Genomic DNA, 19,416 nt, shown 5'->3' with positions numbered 1-19,416 from the left:
CTGTGCCAGTCTGTGGGTCTCTGTGCCAGTCTGTGGGTCTCTGTGTGAGTCTGTAGGTCTCTGTGTGAGTCTGTGGGTCTCTGTGCGAGTCTGTGGGTCTCTGTGCCAGTCTGTGGGTCTCTGTGTGAGTCTGTGGGTCTCTGTGCGAGTCTATGTCACTGTGATGTGGCTCTAGGTAGAAGTGTCTCTATCGGTGTCTATGGGCTATTTAGACACTACAATCCAGTATTGTAAATCCACGTTGCATTGTTGTAATTGTTACAAATGGTCATGGTTAAATCTGAGTCACCTGCGTGCCGCGCTGAGGCAGTTTATATTTTTTGAGTCATCAGCAGGGTGTGTCTGGCTACACATACGATGCGTGATCTGTTAATGTGTAGTGGTTTCAAGTCCGACACTATATTCCTGTTGTGATGGGGTTGTTTTCGCTATTTAGGTATTTTCATCTCTGAGCCAGCCGGCTCTGACTGACTGCCCTGACACTCAACACACGCGTATGTGATGTGACGACTTCACATCCCTGGGGGGGGCAGTGGGGGGAAGGAGGTGGATGTCTCACCCGACCCCACCAAAGACAAAGATCCCCCGTGTAGCCTTAACAGACTGTTGAGGCAAGCGCCGTTCGCGAGTACCTATGAAGGCCGGAACGGCACAAGATGGGGTGGGTGGCCAGCACCACGCCCGGCTGCATCTGTCGCCCGGTGGCGATGTTTACACACCGCACCAGGTACTCATTTGAGGCCGAGTCGACCTAGGGGAGGCCCAAGACCGGTTAAGTTATTCGTCACCGGCGTTGGCCGTGGGCGGGAATCGAACTTCGGCAGGCCCGGTGGGTAGCACGGCGTTCTACACCCTACCCCCCTCTCCCCACCCTACCGCCCTCTCCCCACCCTACTCGCCATTCCCCACCCTACCTCCACCTTACCCCCACCCTTCACGCTACCCCCACCCTACCTCCACCCTACCCCCACCCCCTACCTCCACCTTACCCCCACCCCCTACCTCCACCCTACCCCCACCCCCTACCTCCACCCTACCGCCACCCTACCCGCTACCCCCACCCTACTTCCACCCTACCCCCACCCCCTACCTCCACCCTACCCCCACCCCCTACCTCCACCCTACCCCCACCCTCCCCAACACCTCCGTCGACGCCCCTCCCCCCCGCCACGCTCACCTGCGGGGGGGGGGCTGGTGACGTCAGCGAGCTGCAGGCGCGGCGTGAAAATGGCGGCGTGTTAGTAGCGACTTGGGCGTTGTGCTCCCAAACTCGACACGAGGCATCCAGTTCCTCACACGCGTACCGAGGAACTCTGTGGGGAGATAGATGCCCACGTATTCGTTGGGGGCGGGTTGTTTTCTTGCGTTTCTTCTTAATCTGTTTGTAATTCAGTCACCGGCGATGTGGGCATCGAAGATGTCCGTCCCGGGCCTGCTGCTGGCGGTTGTCTTCTCCTTGGCAGGTGAGTGGTGGTGGTGTGTGGTGGGTGGTGGTGGTGGTGTGTGGTGGGTGGTGGTGGTGTGTGGGGTGGTGGGTGGTGGTGGTGTGTGGGGTGGTGGTGTGGTGGTGGGGTGGTGGTGTGGTGGTGGTGGGGTGGTGGTGGTGGGGTGGTGGTGGTGGGGTGGTGGTGGTGGGGTGGTGGTGGTGGGGTGGTGGTGGTGGGGTGGTGGTGGTGGGGTGGTGGTGGTGGGGTGGTGGTGGTGGGGTGGTGGTGGTGGGTGATGGTGGAGTGGTGGTGGTGTGTGGTGGGTGGTGGGTGGTGTGTGGGGTGGTGGTGTGGTGGTGTGTGGGGTGGTGGTGTGGTGGTGGGTGATGGTGGAGTGGTGGTGGTGTGGGGTGGTGGTGTGGTGTTGGTGTGGTGGTGGTGTGGGTGGTGGTGGTGGTGGTGAAAGGACAGTGCTTGAAAGGACAGTGCACATTATCAGAGTTATGTCTTTTGTTTGTATTATGACTGCAGGTATTGCGGTCTATGCAAACATGACTCCTTGTAAAAAGGTGTCAGTTTTGTTGCCAGATAGAAGGGTAAAAAAAGCAATTATCACTTTTAAGGCAATCGAGTTGCGGGGGGGGGTATCTTTTTTTTTACGGATTCGCTTCTCGTTTCTACAAAAAAACAACTCGACTCTTACAAAAACACTTCCACCGCGGATATTTTAACCGCCCCGTAGTTCCTTGAAGAAGAATTCGGGCAACTCAAGTAAACGAGCCAACGTTGAGCTAACAACGTTGGCTCAACCTTGGCTCGTGGTTGGTTACCGTTCGGTCAACGTTGCCGCAACGTTCCATGTTTACTGGGACACACAACCAAAGTCCCAAGACAAAGGTACCCCGTAGAACATTTTTAAACTGTTAGGGGCAAGTGCTGTTAGCGAGCCACCTATAAAGGTTGGGATGACACACGAGGGGGGGGGGGAGGGGTGGTGGGTGGCCAGCACCACGCCCGACCCCCTTTGTCTCCCCAGTGGCGATGTTTACACACCGCACCAGGTACTGATTTGAGGCTGAGTCGACTTCGGGGAGGCCCAGGATCGGTTCAGATAATCGTCACTGATGTTGGTGGCCGTGAGCGGGAATCGAACTTGGGTGGCCTGGTTCGTAGCGCAGTGCGCTAACCGCTACACTGTCGCTACCCAAGCGCACAATCCCCGCCACGAGATGGTGGTAACGTCACCAAAGGGCTTGTGCCAGGCTAGGTGCACGTGTCAAAAGGCTTGCTGCTTACGGGAGGTCACGGTACAGAATCGAGTGTTATGGGTTGACTGATGTGCCAGGCTAGGTGAAGGTCACGGGGCAGACCCAGGTGTTATGGCTAGATTGGAAACTCTTTTCTTTAGAACTGCTTTTTGTGTCTAGATTGTTGTCCTTCCTCCGCACCTCGAATTAGCAAGGTTGGCTACGTACGGTGCGAAAGAAGGTCAACATACATACAGTACATTGTCTGACATGACGGCAGATGCACCACCTGTGCTCCGTGCTGCACAAACTGTGGCAATCACACACACAAAATGTTTACGAACAAACCCATCGTAAAGCATCGTGCTTTATAAAAGGTTCGCAAATACTTTTGGAAAACCGGTACGTGATCAAAAAAATAAAAATAAAAGCTCACAGGGTAGCGTAGTACATCAACAGTCAGCAGCCTTGCCACGTGTCGGGTCGGTCTGCCCATACCGGGCACCTCTCAAACACAACCGATCGAAGGGCCACTTCTCGGCTTCCCGTTGCCATGTGGAGTTGCGCATCCTGCCCCTGCACCACCGTTGTTTCTGCCCGGCAGCAGATGGGTGAACAAGCGGCAGTGTACATGGGTCGTATTGCGGGGAGTGGTGGCCAAATAGTTAGCGCGGCGCATTACGGACTCAGAACCACCCGAGTTTGATTCCCGCTCACGACCACCAACATCGGGGACAAATATCTGAACCGGTTCTGGGCCCCTCCTCCTACATCGCCGTCTCTCTTGCCAAGCGTGTCCCCACACGCCCACCCAGCCTCCACCACCACCCGTCAGCGCCGCCGCTACTGCTCACATCGCCAATTCCCTACAGAGAGGGGTGGGGTATATTTATATTAGCCGGGGGGCGTTTGTGGCTACGCACGTGGCTGCCCGTAACCCAGCGCCGCCGTGGAGGCAGCTGCGAGGGTTGGTGGACCACCGCGCTGTTATTGCGAAACTCCCTGTCGGTGTCGAGGAAGAGCCATTCGCCTGGCTTTGCTCGCCAAGAGAAAGCGGCACCGCAAAAAAGTGTGGACTGCACGTGTTCCGTCTGAATGGGATAGAATTTTCCCCCGTCGCGTGCGTGGGCTTGCTCCCACACGTAAACACGTAATAATTGGCCTGTAACAACTTTATGTATATAGGACCGCAGAGCTTGGGCACTTGTTGGTTTCCAGCTCACCGCGTGGCTGCCGCCTTCCCGCTCGTCTTCCGCGTCGTTTCCTGTCTTCGAGAGCGAGTGAACGCTGGGCACCGTTAAGTTGAAGTTATTGCAACAACTTGGCCTACTTCTCCACACGGGCCAGACGTAGGAGTTGCCACACTTTGTACCCCACCACACGCGACCGGCCGATGGACTAACTGTGGTGCGCCCATTTATTGCTGGCTGGATCGACACTGGTATGGCAGGTTAAGAAATGTGCACCTTTGTTCCACCTACCTCGCCGGGTGTAATGGGGTCGGTGTGCTGACCCATGACCACCACCAGGGCACGAGCCATTGTGGCTGTAGCTGCGTTAACACAGAACCCCTCCCCGGGTTCTGTGTCCAGTTACATCGAGTCGACCTCACCTGTCTAACTCGGGGAGGAGGCGGGGTGTCAATGTGTATTTGTTTTCCTTAAAAGGGGGAGGGAATGCATTGTTTGTCGTTAACACTGCATTTGGCCCATTTATAGGCTGTAGCAAATCAAACCATGAAAGTATTTGGTATTCGTGCCATTCTTACAGTGGTAAGGCTATCGCTTAAGGCGCTGGCAGTAGTTGAGCAGTAAGGGGGGTGTTTTTTCCCAACTGGGGTAATTTGCGAGCAATTTGGACCACAATGCCGGCACCAGCGAAGTATCGTCCAACAGCCCCCATGGATGGGCACGGGGTAGGGGGAGGCCTTCAAAGATACCGCAGGTTTATAACATTGTATTACCCCCTATCCACACACACCCGCCAACCTAATCGACCTGCGATCGTATCCATGAAAACTCCTTGTAAGATGGTACAGCACCATACGGTACAGCACTCCTGAGATGTACGGTTGTGTGCACATTACTGGTGGTGAGAGGCATTATAACAGCCCTTTACTCGGGGCAATAATAAACATCCAACATATCACCAAAATAATTCCCTTTTAATGAATGAGTCATTTTCCGAGGCTTCGTTCCGGCAGAGTCTAATTAGACTCCTCGAAGCTTCAGTCGCGCAAGTCGCCACAGGTCGCCGCCGATGTCGTGGTAGAAAACAAAACAAAAAAAACCCGCGGCGTACCCCCTGCGGGAGGACGCACCTCGCTGGCAAGATGGTTACGTTGCCGGGCCAGTAGCCAGATGAGCAGGTTTGTAATGTATATTTGTGTATGTTGAACTTCCTTCGCACTGTACGTAGCCAACCGTGCTAATCGGAGATGGCCCTACCTTTGATCCGAGGTTTGGTGTATAGTATGCACTTAATTTAAATTGCGTTACCCTGCATTACAGCGTCCAGGGACATCTGTCGGAAGAGTTGTCGTTGATAAAAACATTTTTAAGGAAATAAAAGCTGGAAAAGGTAACGCTGAAGCGTCGTGGGTTGCGAGATGGAATAGATGGGGAATAGTGTCGAGGCAGCAACGGAACAGCGTGTGGATGGATGTTGGAGATGTCATTTTGACTGAAGAAAAGTAAGTCGGCTTGAGCAGGGCACGTCGCTAGAATTCGCTGACGGATGGTGGCCCAGACGAATGACGAAGTGGCAAGTCAAAAGGAGGAGGGCACAGACCCGAGAGGTCGTCCACAAGTAGAGATGGAGCGATGAAAGCGGCATGTGCCCCAATGCTCGGGCGGGAGTGTTCCATTATCGCAGGACAATGAGAGTTGGCGATTGCTCGGGACGGCCTTCAACCAGCAGTGGATTTATCATGGCAGATGATGATGTCATATGCCACAGAGAGTAGCTGCGCTGTGAAAAGTAGAATCGTCCAGTATGGCACTAATGCTGTCCTCTGCTATCCCTGAGCCTGCGGTGGATGTTCCACAACACACCTTCTATTGATAGCTTCGGTAATACATCTTTTGTACCAGATATTAATTTCTGTATTTTATGTACCGTGCCAAATCTGACTCGGATGTTTTGTTTTTGCAAACATCTGGCTAGTTTAATCAGTTACTCTCTTTATTACTTGGGCAGTTTCAATGCTCGTGTTATTTGATTTGGTTTTGGCATTCAGTGCCCTGTTGATTTGTGCATCATTGTAACCGTTCCTTTGCAGTGCTTCTTTAAAATGTTGAATTTCACTTCTCAAACTGTCAACATCCAACACGTTCTTAGTTCGATGAATGAGCGTCTTGATAAGAGCAGATTTCTGTGCGGGGTAATGGTGTGACTGCGTTCAGATAGGCGTCAGTATACGTTTTCTTTCGGTAAACAGCGTGTGTTATTTTACCATTCATATATTTACGCGTTCTAACCCAAAAAACCCTTTTGGATGATATTGGTCGCGAAAGCCTACGTTTGGAAATGTTTTATAGTCCTGACCGATTGTTTATCGAATAGCAAAATCCAATCATTACATTTGTGAATAACTTAATTATAATAATGCTTTATAAATTTTAGCGGCATGACTGACAGCACAGCAATCACGACCTCATCTTTTTTGTAGTTTCATTACTTTTTATTAAATTGGAAAATCGTCATCTAATGAAAATTGATCTCGTCAATTGCCACCCTGATCCACATCCAAGTTCATTTACTTCTTCCATGATCTGCCTATTGCCTTTTGGGTCTTCCTCGTGATCTCTGTGCAGGTGTACATCCTTGTATTATACACAATCTCCATGTAATTTCTGTCATCATACGCATTCCCAGATATTCATTTTCCACGCCCGAGAGTGGCTTCTAGCTCCCATTTTCCCCGTTCGGTCATCTGCCCCTTGACAGCCGTTCGTACTTTGTAGTCATTCCGTCCCCGTTGAAATCTCCCAATCTTGTCGTGAAGAATGACATTTGTGACGACGCTCATTCTAACTCTGACCGCTCCCTGGGTGCCACGCAGTTCCTCCGGGCACGTTTGGCTCGGGCGGGTTGACGGTGACCATGGCCTCTTCCGATTTGGAGGCGGCACGGGATGGAGAGATCACCCTGCCCTGCACCTACACCAGCACGGTGCCAGACCGCACCAACTTGTACATCTCGTGGGCCAAGGAAGAGGACAAGAGCGACAAAATGGTGAGTGGGGGCACCGCGACGGTGAGATGTTAACTCCCTTGCCTGGTATGCAGGATGTCGTGGGTTCAATCCCGACCCTGACGCCTGTATATTTGGAGTTTGCGCGTCCGTGGTCGGACGTATTTATCTCTGGGTCCTCCGGTTTTTCCCTCCATTTAGAGTCAACATGTATGTGGAGTATTTGACTGTTATACATTTCCACATGATAAGCCTCTCAATTGAGCTATCATTGGTGACCAGGTCGCTTCTTAAAAAAAAGATATATCTACATATATAAAAGGGAAATTTGTGATTGTGTGTCTGTTCAAAATGTTTAGCGTACTTCCCGACATGCAACAAACTTGAGATTTGTCATGTGGGTACTTTCCAGACTGTACACCATGCAAAAATTATAAAAATACACTTTTGTGTTTTTTTTCGGGGGGGGCGGGGGGGGGAGCAATAATGCATATATTTTGCACAGCAAGTGAGCTGTGACGTCACATCTGTCATGTGACGCATGTGCGTAACGAAGTGTGCCTGCTGATCGCTGGTAAAGTGAAATACAAATGTGTTGCAGGTCTAAGGCTTTCTTCGCGCAGCATTGCTGCTTTATTATTTCAGCCGTTTACTGCCGTACGCACCCTGAAAGTTGTGTGTGTCTGCTGCAAGCGCGTGTGTGTGTACCTATGGACGCGCGCGTGTGTGTGTGGGGAGCGGTAGTGTAGTGGTTAGCGCGCTGCGCTACGAACCCGGCGACCCGAGTTCAATTCCCGCTCACGGCCACCACCGGTGACGATTATTTGAACCGGCCCTGGGCCTCCCCTAGGTCGACTTGGCCTCAAACGAGTAATTCGTGTGGTGTGTGAAAATCGCCACTGGGGAGACAAAGGCGGCCGGGCGTGGTGAATCCAAGTCCCGGACGAAGCCGGGTAGTAAAGCTAGTATATATATAGCTCGGTAGGCCTTACCTAGTAAAATACAAAGAGTTTAGTTTCGTCGACCAAATGTCTTATTGTTGGGCCTTACCGGAGCTCCGTTGAGTAGGGGGGCACTGCCTTCTGCCTCTTGGCCCATGTGCAGGTGATCGTGTACTTGGGGAAGCAGACGTCCGTGTCGGACGAATACTTCGTTGGTCGCGTGTCGTTCGCCGGAGACTACCTCGTAAACAACGCGGGCATCAAGATCACGAAGCTGCGGAATGAGGACAATGGCGTATACAAGTGCAGCGTCACCAACATGCCAGGCACAGACAACGGGCACATCAATCTCATTGTCCTGGGTGAGCACGTTGGCACGACACTGTGCCACGCAAACAAGCGCACGCACGTACATACGAACATACATGTGCACACGGCGAAGATGGATTCTCTTTCGAGCCATCTCACCGTGATCCTGTCGATCGTGGGTTTTCAAGTTGATTTTGATGAACCCAGACGAGAGCTCGAGAGATCAGGTTAGCGTCTCGTTTGCGAGAGTGACCTGGGGCGTTAGTCCCATCAGGATGGGGTGTTGATCGCCGCTTTGTTTTAACTGTAGTTGCGTAATTTGTGGGTCATTTCGAATTTTGCAAGTTTTTATGGTTACGTTAGTTAGTAGGCACGTGACGATTTCACTCTCCGCTGAATCAACTAACACACTTCACAATCGTGATTTTATTCTGGAATCTGGAATTTTTTTTGTCTCGTGTTTTTTCCATTTCGTTTGTATTGTTCGTTTTTTTCCCCTCTCATTTTTGGTCCCGCCAGTATCATAAACATAACAGCATATAAAATGCACATGTTATGATCGGCAAATATTAAATTGCGGTGAGTGGGTGGCTGGAATGTCACAACAGCATGGAGCCGGCACCGCTGAATTCCTGGGTTTGAATCCAGGCAGCTTGTCCTTTGAATTAAACCGGGTTCTCAAATCGCGTTAAATGTAATTTTTCATTTTCGAATTATGACTTTAAAAATGTGGGATTGATTGTCATAGTGACAGAGCGGGTCTAAAAATGCTACCCCTTGCTGTGGACCAGAGGTCACTTACAGTGATCTCAGAAGCTTTGTTGTCCACTTCTGTGAGCCTTGCTGTAACACAGAGAGTCAATAAACCGGTGCGTCGTTCCACACTTATTTTATCAAACGGCGAAATTGGCGAATGCAACAATGGCTCATCTGCTGTCCCACTCCCCTCCCATTTTCTCCGGTTTCCGTGCCGCGAACCCGCAACCACAACTGCTCGTGGCCCCCACCACTGTCAACCGCCACCGCCGGGCAGTGGCTCCAACCAAGCCGGTTTTCTCTTTGGAGGGCAAAGCCGAGTTCTACCACGACGTGAAGCTCGTGTGCCGCTGCGACGAGGGTTCTCCGCCACCGTCGTTTTCTTGGCGGCGCTTGGACGCCAACGGCATTTCCGTTGCGTTGCCAGTCGGCTCCGTGGACGGTAAGTGGGCGCGTGGTCGAGGTGAACCGGCAGCAGTCGGGGACGTGCGCGCGCACGCTGTGAGCGCCCATTTACAATGGGAGCAGAGACGTCGACTCGTTTGGGAAGTTAGGTTATCGGCTTACTTGCCGACACATTTGCGGTCTTCGACGAGTGAGGAGCAATTTAGTTTTTTATATGTTTTAATTTTGTTTATCTAGGAAAGCCTCACTGGGCCCGAAGACTGTCTTCACACGGTTCTTGCGTTGGGACGTTTTTGCCAGTTCTGTTAATGAGGGTGAATTACTTGGATTGATACTGCAGAGCACGTGGGAGGAAACCGGAGAGAAAAAACCCACACAGGCAAGAAGAGTAACACTGAGCTCTGCACAGATGAATTCAATACTCTTTGGTTCTTTCGGTAAAGTCACGTAGGTATAAAATAAAATAAATCACGACGTTTCGGGCGCAACACAAGCGTCCGTCATCAGGTGGGAAAGCGGCTTTCCCTACGTGACTTTACCGAAAGAACCAAAGAGTATGGATTCCTGCAGTCACGAAAGCTTCAAATCTAGATGAATTCAATACTTTATTGCTATAGTACCATCTCCTGTCCAACTCTGCAACCCAAGCCTGCAACGCCTGGTCATTCCCAGGCAGCATCCAAGTGCTAACCAGGCTCAACCCACTGCTTTGCTTCTGAGATACAATCAAGGCACGTCTGTCCGGCCTGATTCGGTCTTTGGCAAAGGGAAGATGCAACCCAACAAACGCAGCTCTTCTTAGGAGCATGTAACTACAGTACGACATAAAGCTTTCGTGACTGCAGGGATTCATCTTCTTGGTTCTTTCGGTAAAGTCACGTAGAAGAGAAATAATAAAATAATAAAAATATAAAACAATAAAATTATCACGACGTTTCGGCCACAACACAAGCAGCCGTCCTCAGGTGAAAAACAGATGTTTTTTCCGGCAGCTCTGTTCTTCACCTGAGGACGGCTGCTTGTGTTGTGGCCGAAACGTCGTGAGAATTTTATTTTATTATGTTTTATTTTTATTATTTTATTATTTTCCTTCTACGTGACTTTACCGAAAGAACCTAGAAGATACAGTACAACAATAACTGCCCTCTGCTGTGCAGCTTGCCGTCGCGGCAGCAGCAGTCTATGGCACCTGTTCTTAGCGCGGTGGTCGCCCATGGGAGCACTGTACAGGCTCAGGACTGCTTAGCTTCTGAGAGTGAATGAATTTGGGGTGCATTCCGGGCGATTTGGCCATAAGCATTGGAGCTAATTGTTACTCAATCACATTCTTTGGCCGCTGAAACAGACAGACCCAGTGTATTGCACACACGCCTTAGACACAAAACGGAAGCTGACCACTTTCTGATAGCAGGGCGCAAAGTCCACGCTTGTTCATGAGTAACAGTTTGTTCGTTATATTAAATAAACAAATATAGTATACAGCCGCATGACAATCATTAACATCAGTGCACTAAATCCGTTCTGACACCCAATCGGTGTCACGGTAAATTAAGCCAGGGGGTTACTCGATTGGAATGCACATTGCAAACATCGCCCCCTAACTGCGAATATAACACAACCCTGGCAGGACCCTCCTGATAAATGGTCGTGAGGCTCTCTTGAGCAAATGAGCGCGGTAATAAAAGAATAATAATTATTATTCAACGGTAAAAGCCCCATGATGTACCACGGCTCGTTACACCGCGGATTCGGATACACTGGGAGTCGAGTCGTGTCCCCCCAGGTAGCCAATAACGTCCACGGGTGGATGAGGGCAGAAGAGAGACGTAGTAAGATAGTTTGTTCACTACGTAGAGCCAGTGGTGTGTTTGCTGTGGCCCTTCCGGAGGTCCTATATTGTACAAGTGAATACACATTAAGAATTGATTTACATATAACGATTGCAAGTCAGTCATCTGTGTGCATCGGTCGTCTTTTCCTTTAGTCTGTGACTGACCGACAGTCTTCTGTAAGATCAATAACCTCGCCTCTTCCCCAGGTTACCCGTGTCTCACTGCCTCTGTACAGCGTAAGTTTAATACGAAGTACTCTTGGGTTCTTTCGGTAAAGTCACGTGACTTTACCGAAAGAACCAAAGAGTAAAGATTCCTGCAGTCACGAAAGCTTCAAATCAAGATTTAATACGCAGTCTCAATTAGATGCCAATTATATCCGTAGGTCTTCACGACCAATAATATGATTAATTATCAGTTTAAATTGGGTCAGATCATCGTGTAGGTATGATGTAACTTTTTTTATCGATAACCCTCCTCCACCACTTGATAGACCCAATCAAATCACGCACGTGACAACTTGATTTAATTGGAGGGTTATCGTAAAAAAATGACGTCATACCGACACTATCATGCCACCGTTTTCGTCACGAACACCACCCCAACTAAATCCCAGAAATCCCCCTCTCGCTGCAAATGCCACATTAACTAAACTATAACTAATTTTATTTAGCAGGTGTAAGGCCCACTGAGCTATGTAGCTCCTTATTAGAAGCGACCTGGCGACAAACGATAGCTCAACGAAGTGGCTCGTCATGTGGAAATTTATAGCAGCATCATTCTCTAAATGTGGTGGGAAAAAACAGAGAACCCAGAGAAAAATCTACACGACCACAGGGAGAACATGCAAACTCCAAATATACAGGCATCAGGGTCGGGATCGAACCCACAACCTCCTGCATACCATGCGAGGTAGTAAACATTTTTCCACGGTGGCTCCCAAGTTGAGTTAAACACAGCAGATTTTTTTAAAGCATTTCACGTCTCGTCGCGGCAGTTGAACGATGCCGACGTAATGGGCATGAAAACACTCGTCCGCAAGCAGGCGATGTGACCAGGGCTGCCCCCCCCCCCTCAGTCCGGTTTTACCCCGAATGTTGTGCTACGCTCGCTCGGATTGCTCGCGTCGTTGTCGCGTCACACGACCTCCCTCCTCTCCCGCTCTGGTTTCCAGGCCCCGCAGCGCTGCGGGGTTAAGTTGCGCTGCCGTCACGGCGCTCGCGTTACGTGAAAGCGTTAAAAAAGTAAAATTCCTCATCTCGATGGCATCGTGTTAATTAGTGATGTAAGGACGCCATCTGTCGATCAATTTACAATCGCTTAACCTGCTCGCGGCACGCGTTTCGAATCACTCGTGCGTCGATTAATTATTTATGATAGAAGGTAATCGTGCTAATGTTACATCAAGGCTAAGAGAGCAAACAAAACTGGACAAGCGAGAACGGCGTTAATTATTCTGCAGCACCGTTCCTGTCTCGTGCTCCGTTTAAACGATGTTGTCCTCGCTAAAGTGTTTACGTTCATACCATTTATTGTTTAGAAAGTGAACCTCGCTAACTCGTTACTGGGAGAGTGCTGCGCAAGGATGTTTTGGCCTATTTCATCTTAAATCGGAGGGTTTTGTATCATGAAATAAAAAACGGGAGTACCCCACATTGATGGAATGACAAGCAGTGGTCCGCGTAGACCAGTCCTTGCCTCCAAAGCGCTGGATCACAGTTGCGTGACAACGTTTCGTTTTTTATTTATTTGTATATTTGTATCCCCCCAGTTTTCACACGGCCTATCCGTGCGACCCGCTGAGGCGGATATCGCACCGCTACATCCCCGATATCCCTTGGAGCGACGTCCGTTTTTCGTACGGCACAGGGCAGCGGTTGACACTTATTGCCGTTCCTCCTCCGGCGCTGACCTCTCCACGCCCCCTCGTGTGCGCCCAGACCCTGCCGCCGGAACGCTGCTGCTGAAGAACCTCACGCTGCAGTCGAGCGGCACCTACGAGTGCACGGCAAAAAACAAGGTCGGCACGGTGGTGACCAACGGCACGCTCTCCGTCACCTACCGTGAGCCCCTCGCCGCCAGCACCGAGCATCCGTTCGGAGCGTAGCAGTACGGTACAACATTCGCCGTCGCTGCGCTGCCCCCTCTGCCTCGCCGCAGCGCCGCTAGTGGCTTGACGGTGCCTGTCTTGAAGCGTGTCGGCGCCAGGTTCGTGGCGTGCGCGCCGTCCGCTGTGACCGCCGCTGCCACCACCTGCGCGTGAATGCGTGCGCTCGCGTGTTTACCCCTCTCCCCTCCCCTTAACCGAACGCAGCCCAGACCAACGCGATGATGTACGGAATCATAATCGGGGCCGGGCTTTTGGGGTTCCTGATTTTGACCGGCATCATCATCTACTGCGTGCGGAGGAGGAACCGCAAGCGGCGGGAGGAGGAAGGCTACTACAGCGACGGGGAGTACGAGATGGAGTGAGTACGCGCAAGCGCCCGCCCGCCGCACCGCCAGCGTCCGCTCGATTAACGCGGCGGCCGGTAACTTCCCCCCCATCGATTACCATAACGAGTCCGGACAACAGCAGCCCGTCGAGGTTCAGTCGCCACCACGTCACTCGTCTATCGCTACAGCTGTAGTCGCCGTTCCCCTGAACTCTACTCATTGGTTCATGCCGAGGACTCGGGTCTACCAGACACTGACCGTTTTGTCTCGTCATCTAATCCACACGGTATTCAACCACCAACACTGCAGATCACAACAACTCACTCCCCATGCTGCAGGTCACAGTACTGCTCTTTCTGCTACTTCCCTTGCACTTGCTCACCTTTGTAATTCCTTCCAATCTCGAATAAATTCAAGTTTGCAAGTAAACGTAACATTACATCGATACAATCAATGTAAGTAACACAAAACAATAGGAAGTGTACACATTAGTTCAAAGTATATAAAATCGATTAAAACGTACATCTTCACCCCATGGGAGCTTTTTGTCCAGAGCGAGGAAACCGCTCTTTTTGACTCCTGGCTGTTAACGTGCCAACGCACTCGGCCAACGCACTCCACCAACGCACTCCACCAACGCACTCCACCAACGCACTCCACCAACGCACTCCACCAACGCACTCCACCAACGCACTCCGCCAACGCACTCCACCAACGCACTCCACCAACGCACTCCGCCAACGCACTCCACCAACGCACTCCACCAACGCACTCCGCCAACGCTCTCCGCCAACGCACTCCGCCAACGCACTCCACCAACGCTCTCCGCCAACGCACTCCGCCAACGCACTCCGCCAACGCACTCCGCCAACGCACTCCGCCAACGCACTCCGCCAACGCACTCCGCCAACGCACTCCGCCAACGCACTCCGCCAACGCACTCCGCCAACGCTCTCCGCCAACGCACTCCGCCAACGCACTCCGCCAACGCACTCCACCAACACGCTCGGCTCTCTCCGCACCAGGGGACAGGAGGATCGCGATGAGAAGCGCGACCGTGGCCACGCCGCCGACCGCGACGTCCCGCGAGAGAAGTACCTGGCCGTGCCGCGCGTCACCAAGGACGACGAGCGCAGCGAAAGGGGCGGCGCTCGGCGCTACCGGAACGACGACGACGACTACTCGGACAGCGAGTCGCGGCGCGGCAACGGGGACACGGGCCAGCGCAGGTGACGCGCTCACGGGGGAGGGGGGGGGGGATGCCTTCCGGGACGAGTACGAGCAATTATCGCTTCGATCTTGATTCGAAGCTTTCGTGACTGCAGGAATCCATCCTCTGAGTCACGTGGTGATGTTTCCATCATACCTGCCTACGTCAGCTGTTATTTCCGACCCTCTGTGTGTCTTTCTCTCGCTCTCTCTGTGCATCTCTCTCCGATCTCTCTACTCCAGTGACCCGGGTGCTGCCGCGGGGTCCACTTTCTGCCCCGCCCCTTCCCTCCCCTTCTCTTTCCCCCTGCTGCCGAGGCCTACTATACACTACACTATACACTACACTATACACTACACTATACACTACACTATACACTACACTATACACTACACTATACACTACACTATACACTACACTATACACTACACTATACACTACACTATACACTACACTATACACTACACTATACACTACACTACACTGTACACTACTATACACTACACTATACACTACTATACACTACACTATACACTACTATACACTACACTATACACTACTTTATAACCTCGTGCCACGGCAGATCTCTCGCCTACTTCAGCAGTTTTTTTCTTGCCGTGGTTGTCCCACCTGATGACGATTGCTTGTGTTGCGATCGAAACGTCGTGATCTATTATTATGTTTCTACCTACGTGACTTTACCGAAAGAACCAAAGAGTATAGTTATTGCCTTGTTCGTTCTCCCCCCCCCATCACCCCTCACAACTGTGAATAGCATTTTTTTTATGTTTGAAATATTAATGCGCTAACTTTGTCCGTCATGTCTACCCGTAATGTTGGGTCATGAGAATTATCATGGGGATGATCAAATTGAAATGAAAATTTAGTCTAAAGTTGCGTTGCAATTGGGCAATTACCCTACAGAATATCGGACAATATTTATTTGAGGTTTAGCCAAGACCTGGCGATTTGAGGCAGTAGCATTTTTTTCGGGCCAAGATGCTGAGGTCCACCAGCCATGCGCGATCGCTTACCCAATAACATTATCGCAAATAATAAATATTGTATTTTTGAGGACAAATGGATTTTAGAAGGCAATATGGCGTGAACTTTCAATGCAAATGGTTGCTTAAAAGTTGCACAACTGCAATTCAATTGGCGGACGCCTGCCCCGAGTGGCGTTGTACAAACCGCCACGCCGTCAATTACGGGTCTCGTATTACAAAGCGCTAAATTAAAGCGTAATCTCTGTTTAATTCACTTTTGAAGTTTAATCATAGTCGTGACTTTTTTTTGTTATTCCATAAATTTCGATTTAAAGCTTTCGTGACTGCAGGGATTCATCTTCTTGGTTCTTTTGGTAAAGTCACGTAGAAGGGAAGTAATAAAATAATAAAAATAAAACCTAATAAAATCAAATAATTCTCACGACGTTTCGGCTACAACGTAAGCAGCCGTCTTCAGGTGAAGAATGAGACACTGCCAAGCTAGGAGCTTATATATAAGCTGAGTTGGAGGTGGAAGAAGAAGAGAGCCTTAACAAAAGAATGTGCATATCAAGAGGAATTTAGCATATTCATGGGAAATGCGTAGGAGGTGGGCGGGGGGGATTCAAAGTCATATTATGCCCATGCATTATGCAGGATCTGCAGCACCAAAGGGAGGGGGGTAGCATTAACAAAGGGAGGGCATGTTAATAGTATGTAGAAGCAATGAAACATGTGAATGGGAAAACGGTGGCAGGAGACCCGCAGCGGAGCAAATAATGCCTTCCCTGTGGAGAACACAAGATACACAGTTAATGCCAGTGAGTGGACTGCGGTCTGAAAGTCACCATAAACGTGAACAACAATCAGTTAAGATCCGAAGTGGTTTATTACGTCCTTCCAATGATTGCTGAGCCAGAATCCATCTTCTCGGTTGAAATTGTCTCTGTGTTTGTATATGTGGATCGCCTCATGAACGAATCTCTCATGGTAGCCAGATGGCTTGCAGAGAACCTCTGTCTTGGAGAAGTCAATGTCATGTGAGCCCACTGAATTGTAACAGTGATCTGCCACGGCTGAGGTGTTTGTCCTACCGTGTTTCAGGTCTGCTTTATGTTCACGGATGCGGTCCGAGACATGTCGTTTGGTTTCTCCAATGTAACTGCTACCACAGAGGCAACTTAGTTTGTAGACGCCAGGGTACTGTATGTCTGGAACCACGTCTTTTACAGACGGGACCAGATCACAGATTTTATGTACTGTGTTGAATCGTACCTGAATCTTGTGTTTAATCAGGATTTTGGAGATATTTTTTGTGACCCCAGCAATGTAGGGTAAGGTGATGGTTTTGAAAGGCTCCTCAGCAGGATCCTTCTTGACGGTTGGAGTGAAGGCCTTGCGGATTGTGTAGTCGGAGTAACCATTAGCCTTAAGAGCTTGGCGTACGTGTTTGAGTTCACTGGCAATGTGTTCCTGGTCGGAGATGCATTGGGCTCTATGGTATAGAGTCTTGATGAGGGAGTTCTTCTGGGATGGATGGTGGTGGGAATCCGGTTTTTGGTAGGCATCCGTATGGGTAGCTTTCCTGTAGACAGAATGGCTCATTGAACCATCAGGTCTCCTTTTAATTAGGACATCCAAAAAGGGTAGCTTGCCATCTTTTTCGACTTCCATGGTGAATCTGATGGCTGGGTGTATGGAATTGATGTGGTCGAGAAATTGGTCTAGAGCAGGCCGGCCATGTGGCCAGATGACAAAAGTGTCATCTACGTACCTCTTCCATAAAGTCGGGTGTAGAGTGGCAGTCTGGATGGCGTCAGTCTCAAATTTCTCCATGAAAATGTTGGCTACAACCGGAGATAGGGGGGAGCCCATTGGGGTGCCCTCAGTTTGCTTGTAGAAGGTTCCATTCCAGGTGAAGTATGTATTGGTTAAGCAGTGTCTCACCAGGGGGGGTACCCCAGTATTCAGTCCTTGATGAACCAAGTCTTCAATGATTGCGATGGTGTCAGGCACAGGATACTTGGTGAACAAGGAAACCACATCAAAACTGACAAGCAGGTCGTCTGGGGACAGGGAAAACCGCTGCGGGTCTCCTGCCACCGTTCTCCCATTCACATGTTTCATTGCTTCTACATACTATTAACATGCCCTCCCTTTGTTAATGCTACCCCCCCCCCTCCCTTTGGTGCTGCTGATCCTGCATAATGCATGGGCATAATATGACTTTGAAACCCCCCCGCCCACCTCCTACGCATTTCCCATGAATATGCTAAATTCCTCCTGATATGCACATTCTTTTGTTAAGGCTCTCTTCTTCTTCCACCTCCAACTCAGCTTATATATAAGCTCCTAGCATGGCAGTGTCTCATTCTTCACCTGAAGACGGCTGCTTGCGTTGTAGCCGAAACGTCGTGAGAATTCTTTGATTTTATTATGTTTTATTTTTATTATTTTATTACTTCCCTTCTGCGTGACTTTACCGAAAGAACAAAGATGATGTATTCCATAAATGTTCTGTTGGGAAATAAAATAATAAAGGCTGAAATGAGCAACAATCGTGACGTAACAAACCTCCTGCCACTGTCCGTCTCCAGGAACCGGCGATACTCGGACGACTCTGACGACGAAAGCCGCGGGCGCCAGTCCCGGCAACGGCACGACCGGGACGGAGGGGACTACGACCGCGATCGCCCGCACTCCCGCAGCCGCGACCGGGGTTTGGACGACGACCGCGATCGCCCGCACTACCGCAGTCGCGACCGGGGTTTGGACGACGACCGCGATCGCCCGCAATCCCGAAGCCGCGACCGGGGTTTGGACGACGACCGCGATCGCCCGCACTACCGCAGTCGCGACCGGGGTTTGGACGACGACCGCGATCGCCCGCACTACCGCAGTCGCGACCGGGGTCTGGACGACGATCGCCCGCGCAGCCGCAGCCGCGACCTGGATTACGACGATCGCGATCGCCCGTACTCCAGGAGCCGCGACCGTGGTCTGGATCGAGACGACGGGGAGGGCAGCGAGTACCGCGGGGGCGGGGGCGGCGGGGAGCGATGGCGTGACAACGGCGGCGGCGGCGGCTACGACGACTCTCACTCGGAGACGGCGTCGTCGGTGGCGCGCGACACCAGGCCCAGGCCGCCGCCCAACAAACCCAAAATCATCCTCGGCAACGCCGACGCGACGGCCGACGTGTGACCCGAGGGTCGCGCGCGACACGCCGGCCCTGGTCCACGCCCGCCCGCACGTCTACGCAGCGCACCCGCACCACCTGCAAGACCGGCAACACCTGCGCCACACCCGCACCACCCGCCACACCTCTGCCACCATACCACCGCCCGCACCACCTGCACACGAGCCCGAAGCGGTTGCGCCGTACAGCGTTCCGATGCGGTTCCAGCTTGTTCGGCTCGACGCGTGTCTGGATTTCGGGAGCGGAATTGGATGAAGTTCCCGGCACGTGGAGCGGAAACGCCGGACAACGCACGGTTCTTGTCCACGCGCCCCGCTGGCCACCTGAGGCCTACCGCTTTGAAATGTCTCGCAAATGATGTTCTTCCGTCGCCACAAACGCCTTCGCTCGTACAATCATCACTCGCCCGGCCGTCATCCAGCAGTGAAGTGACCATGGCTGGCGATGATGCATGCTTCTTGGCCACACTAATCA

At 51.3% G+C, this 19,416-nt stretch overlaps 1 protein-coding gene across 1 annotated transcript; it reads left to right on the top strand.

The window, feature by feature from the left end:
- The first annotated feature begins 1,211 nt into the window (after positions 1–1,211).
- Positions 1,212–19,173, top strand: LOC144943037 (uncharacterized). Its single transcript, XM_078870204.1, has 8 exons — positions 1,212–1,463; positions 6,738–6,910; positions 7,973–8,171; positions 9,152–9,316; positions 13,052–13,174; positions 13,426–13,579; positions 14,573–14,776; positions 18,341–19,173. The coding sequence occupies exons 1-8, from the start codon at positions 1,328–1,330 to the stop codon at positions 18,945–18,947; spliced, it is 1,761 nt and encodes a 586-aa protein (XP_078726330.1). The 5' UTR covers positions 1,212–1,327; the 3' UTR covers positions 18,948–19,173.
- The last annotated feature ends 243 nt before the right edge of the window (positions 19,174–19,416 follow it).

Source organism: Lampetra fluviatilis, chromosome 29 (assembly GCF_964198595.1).
Source record: "Lampetra fluviatilis chromosome 29, kcLamFluv1.1, whole genome shotgun sequence".
Taxonomy (NCBI): domain Eukaryota; kingdom Metazoa; phylum Chordata; class Hyperoartia; order Petromyzontiformes; family Petromyzontidae; genus Lampetra; species Lampetra fluviatilis.
The sequence above is the reverse complement of the archived record's forward strand: the minus strand, read 5'-3'. Positions and strand labels throughout refer to the sequence as shown.

Bases quoted from the DNA above. Each gene is read 5' to 3' on its own strand.
- LOC144943037 (XM_078870204.1), top strand. From the start codon at position 1,328: ATGCCCACGTATTCGTTGGGGGCGGGTTGTTTTCTTGCGTTTCTTCTT. The intron at 9,317-13,051 runs GTAAGTGGGCGC...GTGTGCGCCCAG, and splicing joins GCCAGTCGGCTCCGTGGACG to ACCCTGCCGCCGGAACGCTG. The intron at 13,175-13,425 runs GTGAGCCCCTCG...AACCGAACGCAG, and splicing joins CACGCTCTCCGTCACCTACC to CCCAGACCAACGCGATGATG.